This window comes from Mustela nigripes, chromosome 3, assembly GCF_022355385.1.
Source record: "Mustela nigripes isolate SB6536 chromosome 3, MUSNIG.SB6536, whole genome shotgun sequence".
NCBI classification, from domain to species: Eukaryota; Metazoa; Chordata; class Mammalia; order Carnivora; family Mustelidae; genus Mustela; species Mustela nigripes.
Window position 1 is genome coordinate 136,368,179 of NC_081559.1, and position 18,437 is coordinate 136,386,615.

General features: G+C 40.4%; 1 protein-coding gene across 3 annotated transcripts in view; it reads right to left on the reverse strand.

Moving 5' to 3' along the window:
• The window catches only part of EYA1 (EYA transcriptional coactivator and phosphatase 1), a 360,536-nt gene that overhangs the window by 125,008 nt on the left and 217,091 nt on the right, over positions 1-18,437 (reverse strand). For 2 of the 3 annotated variants that reach the window (XM_059394705.1, XM_059394707.1), the window contains 3 exons: positions 7,540-7,609; positions 7,075-7,220; positions 3,119-3,256 (listed from right to left, as the gene is read on the reverse strand). In XM_059394705.1, coding sequence (XP_059250688.1) covers positions 3,119-3,256; positions 7,075-7,220; positions 7,540-7,609 — 354 coding nt within the window. The remainder of the gene's footprint in view (positions 1-3,118; positions 3,257-7,074; positions 7,221-7,539; positions 7,610-18,437) is intronic. The other variant, XM_059394706.1, reaches the window with a different exon arrangement.

The following is an 18,437-nucleotide window of genomic DNA, read 5'->3' on the forward strand; positions in this document are numbered from 1 at the left end:
GGAAGTCGTATTATATCTAATAACCTAAAATTGAGTCAAGTGCCATTATAGAAATACCCATATAAAATAATATCTTAAGCACGGAAAATGGGTTCTGAAATTCCACTGGAAAGACCATCTAACCAACGGCTGCACAAAAACACAAAAACGTTTTAATGCAATATCCAATATGCCCAGATGCAATGAAATCTATGAGCAGAGAAGCAATGCTGTATTTCATGCTGCGTGTGTCCTTACTTCATTAACATAAATAGCTTTTCCTTCTCCAAACTGTCTTTTCTCCTCCGTTTTCATACTTCTCTCTATTCTAACACTATGCTTATACTCTGATAGCCGGTTAGTCCCCTTAGGAATTGTTTCTGCTGTGCAAGCTTTCAATCTGAGAGGAGAGAATGAATAAAAATAAATTTCAAGTGCATTGTTTCTCAAAGTCTCTGAGATATAAGACCAGTTTTTTCCCCAGTCCTTCTAGGACTGACAAGTCAGCAAAATACAATATTAATGTACTGCAAAAGAAGAAGATGAAAAAAGAGAGTATAAGTCCCATTTCTTGAAATTATTATTTGATTTAACCAACATGAGTTTTACTATTGGCATACTATATAAGTTTCTAAACACTTAACTTGAAATTTCTGTACTTGGCTCACTGTAGAAAGGTAGCCAAGAGACTGAAGATGGGCTTGGGCCCAGAAATCACACACACTGAGGTAGCTCTCACTCTGACATGCTTCACCTGTTTCCTTCTCACCTTCAAGACCCAAAGACCTTCTCCTCGAGGAGACCTGGATGCTCAGTAGAGAACAGAACCTACCAGGGTGCCCTATGTACTTCTCTCATAGCGCTCAGGAGACTCTGCCCATCATAAATGAAAGCTCTACCAGCAAACGGACCTTGTTTGTCTTACGATTTGTTTCATTACAAGGCTTAGGACTATTATATGCATTAAGTAAGTCTTTTCAGGGGCATCTGGGTGGCTCAGTGGGTTAGGCCTCTGCCTTCAGCTCGGGTGGTGGTCTCAGGGTCCTGGGATCGAGTCCTACATCGGGCTCTCTCCTCGGGGGAGACTGCTTCCTCTTCTCTCTCTCTCTGCCTGTCTCTCTGCCTACTTGTGATCTCTCTCTGCCAAATAAATTCATAAGATAATTTTTTTAAAAAATAGTCTTTTCATCACTCTTCCTTTTATTCCTTTACTCAACTGAATATCAGTGGAGTTGTACATGCAGAAACCTGATCCTTTCCTAGGCAGCTTTAAAGTTCTGGAATCAGAGATCCAGTAACAGCCCTCTAATAACACATACTATCTGTTGTAAGACGGTTTTTATTTTATAGCCACCAAATATATCAAACTTTATAATTCAGGTTTTCTTTAAGAGAAAGTATAAGAGAGGGATGGGGGAGGGGCAGAGAACAAGAGAGAAAATCTTAAGCAGGCTCCACACCTAGCACACATGCAATGCAGGGCTTGATCTCACCATTCTGAGATCATGACCCAAGCCGAAATCAAGAGCTGGGCACCTAACCAACTGAGCCATCCTGGTGCCTATATAATTCAGGTATTTTTATACCAAAGGCAAAGCCAAATATGAAAAGATTAATGGAACTGATCCCATAAAATTTTAGTTTACTGAACAGAAAAAAAAAAACACCACACTTAAAAATGATAAGCTGGAGATCTATCTATAAAATATTACAAAAGTTTAAGAATCTTAATAAATGAAATAAGACAAAGATGAATACTGCCATGAAAAGAAAAAATGATTTATCTTCTCAATTAAAAAATGTATATGAAAACAATAAAATCTTGCACCTGCTAAAATGGCACTTTTTAAAAAGATTTTATTCAATGTGTTCATGCTAATATGCAGCCCTTCCTTGTGTAAATATATAACAAATCTTTAAGAGTCTAAAACAGTTTACTTAGCAATTCACAGTTAAATTCATTCAAAGGAAGTAATTAAGAATGTAAACACTCATGGTATTGCTCTAGATGTCTAATAAAAGGGAGAGTAGTGACATAAGCTATACCTATCAAACTGCACAGTCATTAAAATGATGCTGTAGAATAGAATTTATTGATGTGGAAAGATGTTTACAATGTATTCACAATCTACGGTTACTGAAAATAACAGGTTGCAATACTCTATTATACAATACGGTCCCATACTGCCTATCTGGAAGAACATATATCAAAGTAATAATAAATATATGAGATCTTTAATTATTTTTTATTCTGTTTTCTAATTTACCTGCAATAACTATTTTAATGCAATGAAAATTAAGATTAAAGATATTAAAAAGATCAAAATACAAAAAGAAAACCTTCAGTCAAAAAGCAGGGATAAGGGAATTAATTCAATTAGTGGCACTAGTAAGCAGTAGATTGTGATTGAAAGGATTTGAGGTAAATTAGGAGACTATTTAAATTAGGAGACCCACTTTCAGGTATTTTTCAGGCACATTTGCATGATAATGATCTGCTAATCACACTTATGCCTATGTATTCCTAAAAACAGTACTGACAATGTTCAACTTTCAACTCTTCTTCTATCTGACTTGCATGTACATTATGTCTGTCCACAGTTCAAAAATTAGAGCCCAAGAACTGGTTCTTAGAAGTAGTACCTCCAAGATGCATGGAGTGGTTGTCGATTTGATCTCTCCATCATTGGTAGGTCGTTTAGTTCACATCTATCACACAGTCTACTTGTACAGCTACGATAATTACACTGAAGACAACAGCATTATCAACAGCATTATCAATGCCAACAGTTTGAGCACTTCTCACTCTCCAGCCTCTTACGTCATTGACTTTGGGTTTGTCATTCCTTTTTGAATGGACAGAGGCCAAAGCAGAAAACTTCAACTTCAGGGAGCATTTCATAGCTTTTTGAAAAGAACTTCAGAGATGATTGGGTCTAACCCCTTAATCTCATAAATATGGAAACAGAGGCCCAGAGAATAAGTAAGTGAAGAGCCAAACCAGAACTAGGTTATCTTGTCTCTCAGGCCAGTCTGCCTTCAGCCCCCATCTACGACTTCCACCCAACAACTGGGTTCTAGTCTAGAAAGTCATTGTTGGACTCCAGGGTTGTTAAAAAGAGTCAGCGTGTATACAGACCTTGCATCTGGTAGCTGTAGGGTGCCTGTCCAGGTTGAGGGGTACCGAAGCTTGTGCCATAGCTGAGAAATCCTGTCTGTCCGGGCGACTGAGACTGTGACAATCCACCTTCAGTCTTGATGCCTGCCCACAATGCACCTAAATCAGTTAGTGACAGCTTATCTATCTGTTCGTCTCCAAAGCTGGTCAATACACAAAAACACTCCCCCAGTTGTTGAGTCACAAATGCTTCCCAATGTCATTTCAGTTATCAAGGGTGTACAGGCATAGACTAGAATACCCGAAACCAGAACTTCCATTGGAAAAAACCAAAAACAAAAACAGAGGAGTATTACAGATTTGACTGATTATTCACATTGTCCTTTCCTGTTTTTCTGGTTTATATTTTCTATAAATTTTAACTTCTATGCTATCGTGTCTATATGTAGTTTTGTTTTATAAGAGATTAAAAGAGCATCTCTTGTAGTCAGGTGATGGTCTTAATTAAACTTTAACTAGATTATTCCAAAAGTCACCACGGTGATTAGTGTCAAAATTCTCTTTTCTGAAAAGAGATTAGTCTTTTGCCTTGCAGCATTTTTCTCCCCTGTCTTTTCATTACTCTTTCTGCCCAAAGTTAATGTTAGCACACAACTCATTTTGAAGTCAGAATGGGCACAGAAGTAAGCAAGCCAGGGGGAAAGCCTTCTCCCAAATACCCAGATCCTACCGGAAAGCAAGCACAAAGAAAGGAGAGTATTAGAAAACCGAATCATGAAGAGTTGCACAGTGTTTTATAAACAAGTGAAGCTGACTAGGAGATTCCTTTTTGTCCTTGTAGTTTCAAGAATTTATTCCAATTTTATTGTTTTAAGTGTAGCCTAAAGTTCACTTTTCTTTCTCATCATGATAATATAAAAATAATGTGTTTTTGGCCCTCAACTACTTCCCAAAGCACCAGGCTGACATCCGAATTTCAGGGTTGGCAGTAGGGCTGTGTAGGGCTCGGCCCTGGATTATAATTAAAGACAGTCATGAAAGTTCACAACTGTCCTTAATTTCCACAGAAGGAGGGGAGAAAAATTTCTGCCAAGCGAATTCACATGTTTGAATAATTTTACTTTGCACTTAAGATAAATGGTATCTTTGGGATCTAGAATACACAGTAGTCTCACTGTTTATTTCCATTTTAGGGGAATTTCATCAGTAGAATGAAATTAGGTAACTTTCCTGAGGCGCTGGAAGAATCTGACTCGGCTGAGAGAGCCTGTTACAATTCCTAGAGTATCTCTAAATAACCTCATAATGACCTTAACATTTAAGTCTTAACATAACCTTAACATTTTTTTAAAAAAATGTGTTTTGGGTTTTTTTTTTTTTTTCATGTGCAAGCAATCCCAAACCAATGAATAACCCATACTTAGAAATGGTCCCTGGAAAAACACCTGCCTAAGGCAGGTGGTTTGATGGCTCTAGAAACTCCCTTCCTTTCCTTGTCACCAACAGGGATTTCCCCTTCTCTCTTTCCATTTCAGACTCTTAATAATCTGCTTTTAGTCTTCCCTGGTACCATCTTTGGGTTTTGCCTAGAGGTTTAATCTTTGTGATAAAAACAGATAAGGAAGAGCAAGAAGAGGCAGAAAAAAAACCCTTATCTGCACCCTTTCCAAAGGCTTCCACTACAAGCCTGCGAACTCCTCTGTTAAGCTCCATATAGATCAGAGAAGAGTAGAGTTCTGCTTTCCCACTGATCTATTGTTCACACCATGAGAAGATTTGCTTTTCTTACAGGGTCTAAGTAAAAAGTAGGGGGCACAAATCCTTGGAGAGAGTCTTCTTAGACCATCTGGACCTTGACTACCAGCTGTTAAAAACCCCAATGTATGTGTTCCTCTTTCACAAGCAAGTGGAGGGGAGAAGGTGGTCATATTTTTCAAAGCACTGGCCCAGAATGCCTGGCCAGAAGCCCTGGGGGCATCTCTCTGTACTCAAGGCCCAGAAAGAGAAGAAAGTGATTGGGGAAAATACTAAGGACTCAGACAGATTTGTAAGCACAGACAGCCCTGAGGCCAAAGCCCTTGACCAAAATGCCATGCTCTTAACCATCTCCTGACCTATCACATTAAAATGCCCATCCTCGGGCGCCTGGGTGGTTCAGTGGGTTAAGCAGCTGCCTTCGGCTCAGGTCGTGATCTCGGGGTCCTGGGATCGAGTCCCGCATCGGGCTCTCTGCTCAGCAGGGAGCCTGCTTCCTCCTCTCTCTCTCTGCCTGCCTCTCTGCCTACTTGTGATCTCTCTCTGTCAAATAAATAAATAAAATCTTAAAAAAAAAAATGCCCATCCTCTACTTGTTGTGATGGGAATCTCAGAACCTCTGCTTATCTTCCTCTCCTGGAACACTTACTGCAGACAACAAGGACATCTACTAATGGTTCAGAATGGGAACAGTCCCAGACCACAGGCAAGAAAGAGGCAAAGAGGCCTACCATGACTCCATGGGGAGAAGAAAGAACAAGAGAGGAGCTGTGTGCGTGACAGCCCAGGCCATGACAGGAATGAATGGCAGCTTCCCGGGGCCGCACTGGTAATGCTACAGTAGTGTAGTACTGTTTGGGCCGGAAGATACATTTACACTTCAAATAATCAGCTTATCAATCCATTTTGAGAATATAAATTGGGGACCGCCTCAACTCACATTATAGAATTGAAGGTATGCAATTCAAATCAGAGATCCTTTTTCCTCTTTTAAGGCAAGAATTGTCTAAAAGTAAACTACAGATAAATTTGATCTGTATCTGATACTATTTTCAAAAATCTTGAGTAAAAGTTATGGAAATAAAAGAATTCTAGCAAGTCCGTTTTTTGGTTGTTTCTAAAAACTACCTTAAAAATACCTACCTAGAGAACTTTCTGTTCTGGATAGTTTTGAAGTGAAACTATCGAGAGTGAAGTCATATAGAATTTATATTTTAATTTACATATATTTTCTAAGAGATTTATATATAGTTGATTGGTTGGGATGGAGCTAGAGAATAAAAAGGAATAAAGTAATTTGTCTTTCAATTATTAATGAAATGTTTAAATGCTTATTTCTTTCCATATACTGCTATAAACACAGAATTACTTATTCTACCTGTCTTTCCCCCCAAACTCTCATGTACTTTTTCTTGATCACTCGATTTTATTTTTCCTTAAGGGAATGTTAATAATTCATATTTTTCCTATTCAAAGTGTAATTTGCTTAAATTATCATGGTAATTCAATTGAAGAAAAGGTATCATGAAATCCTAGGATTTCTTAAAATTAAACTTTAGGGTTTTACTGGATTTATTTTTCACTTACAGGTATTGATCCTTAACAACTGAGTTAAATTACACCAAGATAAAGATAATCTCCAGGTGAGAAGGGACAAATAGAGATGTGAGCTTTCCATGTCTCCTGCTTTGCCTCTTTCAAGTGCAGCCCAAGCTGTGATATATAGATCATTTTTCCTAATGGCTGATCCTGCTGAAATCTGAAAGCACTGCCAACCTTCAGTTCAGAGCAAGGGCTTGTTGAATTCTGTTTGTACTTCCCTAATCATAGGTAGGCATCTGAGAAATAGGAAATGAATCTTTACCCCCAAAGACTCCATTCACTGAAGTTTTATCGCAAATATGCACCAAAATACTTTGGATTCCAGAACCAAGTGCTCAAGTGGCAAATTAAAAGTCGAGCTATAAATGGAAAAAAATGAGAGCAAGAGGGCTTATGACCCGGGCAATCTAGTTGCCACCACTGACCTCAAGATAAGTAGCAACCACTTCTTACAAGGCTCATTCAAAACAAGTGTATGAAGAATTCAGACACATAAGGTGGTAACACTTTCTAAAGTGGCCTCCGATGACAGTGTTTGGGTACCACTCCTGTGAAACGTGCACACACACACACAGGCCTGCCTACTCCATCCCAGCTACTGAGGTAACAGGACTACTTACCGTATGAGGAAATTCCATATGGCTGTCCCGGCTGTGGGTAGGTGGCATACGCTGTCGCTTGTTGCATTCCTGTGGTGAACTGTGTTTGCCCATATGCAGCCATAGTTTGTGAGGAAGGGGTAGGGAGAATATGTGGGTATGGTCTGCTATTTGTCAGAAATGACAGAAAATAGAAAGCCCATGCATTAGATGGAAACATGCAAGGTAACTGATAACAACCATATTACAAATTGCAGTTAAAGACTATCTCCTTATGTATAACTTTCGAATATAATATACAAAGTACTGAGATGCTTCAGTATCTCTTCTAGGTGATGCTCCAAATAAATCTGTGTCAACACACTGAAGTCTCTAGGAAATGAGCTTTAGTTTAAATTAAGACGTAACATGTGGGCTCAAAACATGACTTGAAATAAGGTAAAGGTTACTCAAAAAAGTCATTTATTAAGAGAAAATACATCTTACTTGGAAGGATAAATCTGTGGTGGGGAGAACTGGTGAGTTGGTCTTGGGCTGAAGCTACTGCTCCCAATTGCTGAAAAAAAAGAAATGCACGATAATCACAGCTAAATACAAAATACGTCTAAAGCATCAGTCTATTTTTGAACTACAGGTAGAGACCATATGAAATTGAAGATATTCGGCCTGGAAAAAAAAAATGGCACTTTCATATGCTCAGCCTAAGAGAAAGTTAAAATATATTGAACGACCTATGAGAACTGTTAAACTAGCTCTTAGAAAGCAGTCCCTGTCATCTGAAATACCGGTCAGTGGCAGTTCAGGAGAACAAGGTGTCCTGGCTACTGTTCAGAAGGACCTGCTCAAAGGGGTGGGAGGAGGGTGAGTTTGCAGGGCTGGGCGGGACTCTCCTAACCTATTGTGTGTGCTTGGAACACACACACCTGAGAATGGATTACAGAGCACCACCCCGCCCATCTCTCCCCACCAACAACCCCCCCACCCCCTCTCCCCCCCCCCCCCCCCCCCCCCCCCCCCCCACCCCGTCTAATCTGCTCTCAGGTGAATACAAATAGGGCCAAGCCTCATTTGCCTGTACTGCTTTAGCAACATTTTTTAGTAAAAATGCATTCCTATAACGCTCTTAAATTTCTCAGGTTGCAAACTAAGCCTGTTTTTTCTTGCACTGAGGCGGTGTTCCTGCACCTTTCAGTTAAATGTGCTCAACTTCAGTTAATTCCATTAAAAAGTTTTTTTCTTTTTTAATTTAAAGATGTTATTCAAGCATTCAAGTAGAAGTTCATCTCTTTATAATCACATGGACTTTGTTCAGTAGGTCTCAGAAAATGCACTAAACTCTACCAAACATTCTTTTACATCCATTCTGAACTAGAGCAAAAATCCATTTTTGTGAACATAAGGCATTAAAATGGTAGTTCTGTTTTATTTATTGTAAATAGGAGCTATCTCTTTCATGTGCATATATATTACACACATTTACACTTTATATATTTATATATACACACAGTATATATATTTATATATATACATATGTGTTTCTATGTATTATGTATAATATACATAAAATATATATTAAAAAGATACCATATCTATATATATATCCCCCCCACCTCAGACTCTTCCTATCCTCTACCTATCCTCTACCTCTAGCTGAGAAGCATATTCTTTGGGTACAATTATAAGATATAATATGTTTATCTTTTCTTCCACTAATAATCCTGGTATTCACAGGCTCTATTATTCAGTAACTACACTGTGTATTAAAATCCTTCCGTAAGGTTCCATGCACTCAAAGTTGTATACGTTTTTCATGACGTCACATCAGTACCTTTCTATTTCTCAGATTTAATTCTCCATTTGTTTGGGAGAAGAGTGATAGAGTTGGACCAGAATTATAACCAATGAATAATTCTCTCCGTGTAAAGCAGGGAGGCCTAACCCAGGACAGCAAAGTAGCTCAAGATGAGCACAACTCTTACACGTAGGCTGCCAGACGTCCCCCATGTGGCTCTCAGTTTGGCAGAGCCAGGGTCTGCATTAAAGCGAAGACAGGCCAGCTCGGGTGGTACCCCTCCCCCACCCATCTGCAGGCCCACATTGAGTCACTGCTCTGTACCAGGCACCAGGCAAGATGCTGCAGATGCAAACATGCAAAGACAAGTTCTCTCTGTCCCATGTGGGGAGGTTGACACACAAACAGCCGTGAGGGGATTAGTTAAATATTGCAATTTATAGAAGGGAGGGATTAGTGAGAGAATACTTGGACAACAAGGGCTACCACTTGTCCAGGTCATCCATGATGACAACCTTTCCTGCTCCGCTTTGCTAAGCCTGGAAAGAGGCCAAGGGCAAAGGAGATTTACCCCGCAGAGTAGCTGGGGAGGACTAATACTTTCCCTGGACAATCACAGTTAAAAATAAGTTAAAAAATAAATAAATAAATAAAACCAGAACAAAAGCCTAGTGCAACGCGATGACGGAAGTCACAGAAATCCCTTTCATGCTTTTCCAGTTCTATCCCTGTTTTGTTTTGTTTTGTTTAAAATTGTGGGTTGGGACCCATGAAAACATCATAAACTCAACTTCACAGGTTATACTCAGCATTTTTTTTTTTAAACAAACAGAATAACAGAACGGTGCATATCGGAGTTGTTACGGAGGGTAAGGGGAGCTCCATGATGCCTTTAAGAGCAAATGCATAGTTTAGGTGTGGGCACATTAAAGAAACATCTGGGAGGCTGCTGAGTGTGGTAACTAAGCACAGGTTCTGGAGTCAGAATTTAATTTCAGCTGACACTGAGGTTCCAACTTCTTGGTTATCTTGGTCAAGTTGCCTGACCCCACTAAGCCTTGTTGTGTTCCCCTGTATGATGTCAACACCACCACCTACGCCTCCCAGGATCATTTGAGGACTAAATGGGATCATTGACAAAGTGAACAGTGTAATGGGGAATGTTAATTAGCTCAGATCTCCAGAGTCCTATGATTATTGCCCCCAAATTTGCCCTCCCTTCTGCATTTTTAATTCTACTCAATGGACAGCATCACCATCTGTCCAGCAATATACTTAAAAGCAGGATTTTTTTGTTCCCATTGTACATCTGGGGCATAAAAATGAAGTAACACACCCAAGCAAACAAATGGGAAAGCTGGTATTTGAACCTATGTCTGCCCGACTCTGTCCCTCAAACATACTAGTTCCTGACCTGCTACACAGAAACTAACATCCTCAAAATCATCTCCTTTCCCCTCTTCTATGTCATGAGTGTCGAGTCACCCATCCCAACTCCAGATATTGCTTGTTGAGCTGTCCTGAATACTGTGGCCACACCCACACCCCAGTCCTGGCTCAGGTTCTCATTAGTCTCAGTCCGGTTCCATGTAGGCCACTCATCACCCTCCACACACTCCTGCTACAGCCACCAAAGTAATCTTCCTTCAACAGAAACTTCAAGTCCATTCTCCAACTCGCCGTGTCTCAACTGTGCTCACAATATCTCTAGGAAGAATTCCAAATTCCTTGGCAGAGTACACAAGGAGATGGAGGCATCCACCCTCCCCTGGGTTTAGTAACCTGTAGCCTCCTTGGGCTTGAGGATGGCCGGTCGGCGCCATGTATTTTCGTATTTGGCTTGGGGCTCTTCCTACCACATCCTCTGCCTTGTAAGACCTTCTTTCCCCAGCTTGACAAACAGTCCCTCCTCTGCTGGGACTGAAACATCATTTTCTCTTTAGGATAATGTCTTCCTTCTTTTACTTTCTTGGAGTGTTGTAAACATTGGGAATGTAGCACTTAACCACACTGCATTATAGTTAGCATGTGTAATGTAGAGATATTAGTTTCCTCTGCTAATCGTGAGCTTCTGGGGCCCAGGACCTTTTGTTAACCTTTATTTCCATGCACCTGACAGGGCCTGGTATGTGGTAAGTATCAATAAATGATATTTGTTTGATTACAGTATGAGACTTAGGTCATTAGCAAAGCAGATTTTTTTTAAAACCCTGATGATATGAAGGATGGTTAAATTATTTTAAGTCATATATAAACATATATAATAAACCTGATTTAGCTCTTTGGCAATATAATTAAGAATGAATAGTATTCCTTATAAAATACATGTGAGTAAGAACCTGTAATGCTGCCCAAGTATCTTGCTACTAATTACCTAACCACATGCCCCTAAATGATTATTTAATGCCATAAAATAAGCTGTATCTTTTGGGATTTCCCTAAACCCAAACTCCTACAATTTTGTGTGGCCTAAAGTCAAGAATCTTCCATCTCATACTTCAAGTACTTCTCCTCCTAATTGCCTAAAACACCTTTAACGTTTTAAGTAATAAGTTAGGAATTTAGATTGATTTTCATTTCATGAGAACAGAATAAACCCAGATCATTTGTCATTCTTCAAGGTAAATAAGATGGTTATTTTGGCATAGTAAATTCCAAATTACACTTTGGGAACATATGGGCAACTAATACCTCTCTCTCTGTTTTAGCACATTTGTTTCCTATTATTCCATTCTTTCTCTTACTTCTAACATAGAAGCTAAAGAAGTTCCCCAAATCTTGTTGTAGGGAGGGGAGGACCCAAGCTTGAGGAACTACTGAGAAAGTCAATAGAAATCCCCAAATTAGCAGGTCTTCAGTTTACTACTCGCATCTTGTGAATGTCAACATCACTCAGCTGGATAAGCAGGTCCAAAGATTAAATGTTTTGACTCTTGGGGCGCCTGGGTGGCTCAGAGGGTTAAGCCTCTGCCTTCGGCTCAGGTCATGATCCTAGGGTCCTGGGATCGAGCCCCGCATTGGCTCTTTGCTCAGCGGGGAGCCTGCTTCCCCCCGCTCTCACTGCCTGCTACTCTGCCTACTTGTGATCTTGGTCGAATAAATGAAATCTTAAAAAAATTTTTTTTTGACTCTTCTCTTTCCATTTTATGATAACTTCAGCCAGCTCTCCCTTCAGAATGTCCTATACCTCACTGTTCTCCTTTACCTCTCTGTTCCAATTGCCACAGTGGCGGCCACTAGAGGATGGCAGTCAGGACACCCCCCCCCCCAACCTGGCTCTCCTTCCCACTCTTCGCCACTTCTTTCTCCTAGTGGAATCCTAACACATTTAGTCCTGCCTCAGTGGCTCTTCTAAGAAGGACATGAGCTAACACAGTCTTCTCTCTCCTGAGCCAGGGAAACATTGGTCTGTTTCTATTTACCCTCCTCTCTACTCTTCTCCCATGAAGCATTTTCCACACAAGTGATGATCTCTCCAAAGAAATACAGATCATGTCACAATGGCCTCCAACTCCAAGCCCCATTATCCTTCTGTTACATTCAAATGAACCCAAACTTATAAATAAACACTTGCATTCATAAACCCAAACTTATTCCCTCACTTCACTAAGATCCCTGCTCATATGATTTCCCCTCAGAGAGGTTGTCTTCCCTCTACAGGAAACCCCCAACCACTCTTCACTGTATTATTTGAGCTGCTTTGGGTTTTTGGTTTTTTGTGGGGTTTTTGTAACCTAGTTACTTATACTACCACTTTATTATCTGTCTTTATTATCTGTCTTTCTCACAGAATGAAAGCTCCATGAAGGCAGGAACCTCATCTTCTTCACCCCTGCTCTATTCCCACTGCCTAGAACGCTACCTCACTTATAGTAAGTGCCCTATGCAGAACTGTTGAATGGGTCAGACCCCAGAGTTACATCTTTTTAGGAACAATTAAAAGACAGAAACCCTGGGGCACATGGGTGGCTCATTGGGTTGAGCCTCTGCCTTGGGCTCGGGTCATGATCCCAGGGTCTTGGGATAGAGCCCCGCATCGGGCTGTCTGCTCAGTGGGGGGACTGCTTCCCTTCCTCTCTTTATGCCTGCCTTTCTGCCTGCTTGTGATCACTGTCAAATAAATAAATAAAAATCTAAAAAAAAAAAAAAAAAGACAGAAGCCCTATTCATCAGACATGATATTTTTTTTCTCCTCTAGAAGCATTCCCGTTCCTATTTCTAATTTTCTTTTCTCTCTCTCTCTCTTTTTTTTAAAGATTTTGTCTATTTGTTTGACAGAGAGAGAGAGAGAGAGATGACAAGTAGGTAGACAAGCAGACAGGGAGAGAGGGGTCAGCAAGCTCCCTGCTGAGCAGAGAGCCCGATGTGGGACTCCATCCCAGGACCCTGAGATTATGACCTGAGCCGAAGGCAGAGGCTTTAACCCACTGAGCCACCCAGGCGCCCCCCTATTTCAATTTTCAAATACCCCCAGACATCAACATTGTATGATCAATATTATCAACTGGCACTTCCTGTAATAAGTTAATAATAAACTTAAGCTTTGTGGAAATGGAAGAAACAGAGGGCAAAGACAGTTTGCAATTGCGAAACACATTATTTTCAATCTCAATTATTCTTAACATTTAGATCATTAAAATATTACTTTTCATTGGTAAACAATAAATGGGAAGAACATTACATTTTAAAAACATAATAAACAACTTTGCAATTTTCAGTTCAGCAACAGGCCTTTGAAAATCAGCTGCTTCCCTCTAGTCTCCCCAAACCAGGATATCTGGTGATTTCCCTGGAAAAGAGGCAGTCTCATTGCCTCCTTAATGCCTTAAGAGCCTCACATTCCACAGAGGAGGAGACAGCTACTACCAGTGTCCGAACAGCTCTGTTTCCTCTTTATTCTTGCTGCCTATTTCCTCGAGACACCCAGAATGGTTGGGATGTGAATTTTTAAGCCATCATGGAGAAGTAGCAGTAGTGACTACAGAAGTGAAGACCATTTTGGAATCAAATGCTTGGGGATTGGTTTCTCGTTCCCTTATAAACCCTAAAGCCTGGCCATAGTTTTTGCATCTTAACTCAAGGAAAGACAGAAAGAAAGAAGGAAAAAAAGAATTAAGAGAAAAGCTTTATTTTTCCTATACCTGGACCTGATTCCCCACTCAGCTCACTCTGTCCCTCTCCACTGCACAACCCGGAGAGTCAATCTACCAAAAACAGGATCCCCTATAGCTCCAGTCTCTTCACCAAACGATCCTTTCACCTTCAGCTAAGCCTTTTTCCAAGGACCTGTTTCTCCTGCATATCTTTTTCAAGTAGAGCCTCCTCACGCTCTCAGATTCCAGATACTACAGAGACCTGAAAAACATAACCCCATTGCTGCTTCTTCCAAATTGGTATTTTTTTTTCTCTCCCATAAAACCTTTCCTTCTCTAAGATCTATGACAATTCTTTAACATTTCATTAATGACCCATCTCCTACACACTGCCTTGCATTTATCAAAACCTTTATATTTAACTCTGTTCCCTAACAAGTCCCAATGTTATCTTGGGTTATGGGTCCAACTCTTCTCTCATTCTGTCTAGACCTCAACTCTGGCCTTCTACTCCAACCATCAAGCTCAAGACCACATTGTAGACCTTTCTTCCCCACCCAACATTCCACAGTTTTGTACCATAACAGCATCAACCAATTCATTTGTTTACTGAACCAACATTTACCAACATTTACTGACCAGCATCCATGTGCTTAATTCCACGACGGCCACCGGGATAAGTGTGAACAAGCCAAACAAAATCTCTGTTCTCATAGTGCTATGGTTTAGCAGGAGGAAAGACAATGAAAAGAAACTTTAAAAGTAGTGGTGAAGGCTGAGGAAGGGAAGTATGGAGGACTAACTACAGAAGCACGGGGTAGTGGCCTCAGTTAGTTATGAGACTAAGGAAAGAACATCCTCTTCTGCCAGAATTTTCTTTCCCTTATTCCCATTTAATCTGTTCTCCAAGCTTATGATAGATGCAGGAGCCCTCACATCCTTATCTTCTCTCAATTTGTTCTCCCTTAGCTTTTTTTAAAAAATACTTATCCCAGGAGGTTGTATGAATCATTATTTTAAACTCTTATCGATACCCTCAATTCTCTTACTTCCATATCCTTCCATGCTTGACCTGCAAAATCCTTAACCCTGGATCAAGAAGGGTAGTGGGGGGCTGGGTGAGCCTGGTGGTGGGTATTATGGAGGGCGCGTATTGCATGGAGCACTGGGTGTGGTGCATAAACAATGAATTTTGAAACACTGAAAAAAATTAAATTAAATTAAATTTTTTAAAAAATCACACACACACACACACACACACAGAAAAATATCTTTTGACCTGGGTAGCAAAACACTTGTAGAGAAAAATTGCTCTATGATAAAGGCTCCACACTCATAGTTCTACCCTTGTGTGGACTCTGACTCTGACTCAACTGCCAGCCTTCCTTTGTGTTCCAAGCAACCTCAGGGTTCCCAACTCCTCATGACATCTATTTCCATCTCTTCCATCTTTTCCATCTCTTCCAGCTCATAAGCCTAGCACTATCCTCACTTGGAGCTGCTTCAGAGGAAATAGTAGAAGCCTTCATTCATTCATTCATTCATTCATTCATTCATCTAGCAAATATCTAAGTGCCTCATATGCACCTCTTTCAGGTGTCAAGGATACAAATGAACAAAACAAGACAAACCTCTACCATCACAAGCTTACATTTTGGTGAGTGTGAAACACCAACCATAAACCTAATACATGAGTAAATGATATGGATTGTAAAAGGCTGTGTTATTGGGGGTGGGGGGTAAGGCTGTATTTAGAGCACGTCAGCGAGGCTGAAAGCCTACAGTGAGAGTTTTGCCACACTGAGTAGGGTGGTCGAGATGGGGGCTGGGGGTGCTTCATAGAGAAGAGGAGATGAGAGCACATACCAGAAGGTGGAGAGGGAGTCAGGCAAGTATACAGAGAGGTGCTCCAAGCAGCAGGACTGCCACTGCAAAGGTCCTGACTGGGAACGTGTCTGGGATGTTGAAGGACTAGTGGGAGGGAGGCAATAGGTCCAGTGGGGCTTGTGGCTATCACAAGGACTTAGCATTTACCCAGAGATATGAGAGACATGTGAGAGCTACAGGAGGGTTTGAACAGAGGAATCAGGCAGGAATTCCCTGAACATATTGACTCCTCCTCCACTTCAAACTCATCTGCATTAATTCCCATCCCGTCATTCCTGATGTTTCTGTGGGAAAGTGATTCTTTTCTAAGGCGATCCATTTCTGTTTTGAATTTAAGTCATTGCTGTCCCAGCAGGGACCTCCCTGCATCAATTATCACCATTTTCTCTATACCTTTAACCCCTACCTCTATAAAATTTGGGTTGGCAGCCAAAACCACCCTGACCTTCTAAATGTCATCCTCAACCCTAGGTCCCGCTTTCTAATAGACTACCTGCTCTTCTCCTTTTACCACTTACATGTTTGAAAGACATTTTTCTCCTCCCTTATTGGTGAAATCATCCACTTACTCAGTGCACTTTATGAACACATGTATCTGCTAGGAAATGTATTGAAGACAACAGAAATGGGGCATATGGGCAAGTGGGCATGAGGGAAAGTAAAGCACCACCCACTGAAACTGCTGTAGGCTAAATCCACTGATGTTTCTCATTTAGATTTTATTTTGATGTAACTTGCCACTGCAGAAAAGTTGCAAAGATAGCAGAAAAACTTCCCAGATATCCTTAACCACAATCCTCTAAATGCTAACATCTTAGGACATTAGCTTTATTCTCTATTCTCTTTTTCCCTATGGATGTGTATATGCAAACCCATGTATAGTTCACTCTTATTGGAACTGCAGCTAAGATGTCCCTTTACAAGTACTAGTAAGAACAAGGAATGTCTTTACTATAGGTTTTCAGTATCAGGAAAAATAGTGAAGCAGTACTATTATCTAGAGATACTTAAACTTACCTCTTTTCAGTATGTGACTTTAAACTTGCACTTCAAAATTACTACTTTTTAAACTTAAGACTGTTATACAAATATACTGTGAAACATTTTTGAAAAACGGCAGAAGGAATAAAATTCAAATTATATTCCATCATCCAGGGAAAGCCACCATTAATTTTTAGACACATACACAAAGACACATACACATACACATAAATGTTTGAAAATCCATGGGTTATACTGAGCATATTACTCTTTGTAACCTGCTTTTCACTTAATATAGTTAACATTTGCTCATGCCATTTAATTATTTCCAAGCTATTTTTAATAGCTGTATACCAATCTATCCTACAGACAACATTTCCGTGAAACTCTTCCTGCCTTCATTCCCAACTCAACTCTCCTCCTTCTTGAAAAATTAAAACCTGTGTCTTAATTTTATGCCCTGTCTCTCTATATTCGTTTTTCCTGGATTCTGTCTTCAGCTGTGTTGCATGTAGCCCACTACCTTCAACTCCCCGCACACTTCCAAAATTTCCATTCCAGATCATTCCTGAGCTTCAACATCTTCAGGTGGATGTTACCTCCCATTCAACATGCCTTTCCCTCTCGGTCATGCTCCTCTTGCATCTCACATACCCCCTGTACTTATTGGTTACTATGCCATAAATTCGACTTTGCAAATACACCTTAATCCACCATCTTTCCATAACACTGCCAGCACCTTCTCTTAGGTCTTCATGATTTCTTGCCCGAACTAAAACGAAGATACTGTACCTGATCCTTCTACTTCTGTTCTCCAGCCCCCCTCCCTCCAGCTACAGTCAGGATTCTGTATGTGAATATGATCATGCAACTCCTTTCCTCTGACACCTCCCATTGCACTCAGGATACAATGCAAACATCATGTGGGACACAAATGCCTCCTTAGACTCTATCCTGACCCTGTCCAGCATGCCACCACCACTCACGCTGTGCACACCAGGAATGCTGAACCATTGGCAATTCCAAATTCCATGCCTCTGTGTCCTGGTCTCCTCCCATGGAATGTTCTATCTGTCCAACTTCTCCTTCCCCAGGTCTATGTATGCTTTATTCCTACTCCTATTTTAATGCTGAAAGCAAGCATCTCCTCCAGGAAATCTTTCCTGATCTCCCATCCCAACCCAGTCTCTGTTGGGTCCCTTCCTGGAGGACCCCTTCTTGGGAATACTTGGCCTTCCCTCTGGAAAGAGCAAACCATAATATGATGGTCTGGTCATTTATTCACCCTACTAAGCCCCAGACCAGGGCCATTCTCATATACCTATTCATCTGTAATAGCAGCAAGCACATTCTCTGGCATAAGTCTAATTCTAGTAAGTGTTTTATAAAAGAACTCATGGGTATAACACCCTTTTGTTATTTCCTTATTGTTTCCATCTGGTATCATTAGTATAAAAGTTAGGCATTCGTATTTCATGTTATATAATATGTATAATTCCTTTTAGTTGTGGTGTGTATTAAATAAGAGACCCTAAGAGTTGGAGTAAGTCAATTACAAACTTTTATGAAGTATAGCATTTCCACTCAAGAGGTTTGGTAAACACAGCAGAGGATAAGAAAAAGGTTAAAAA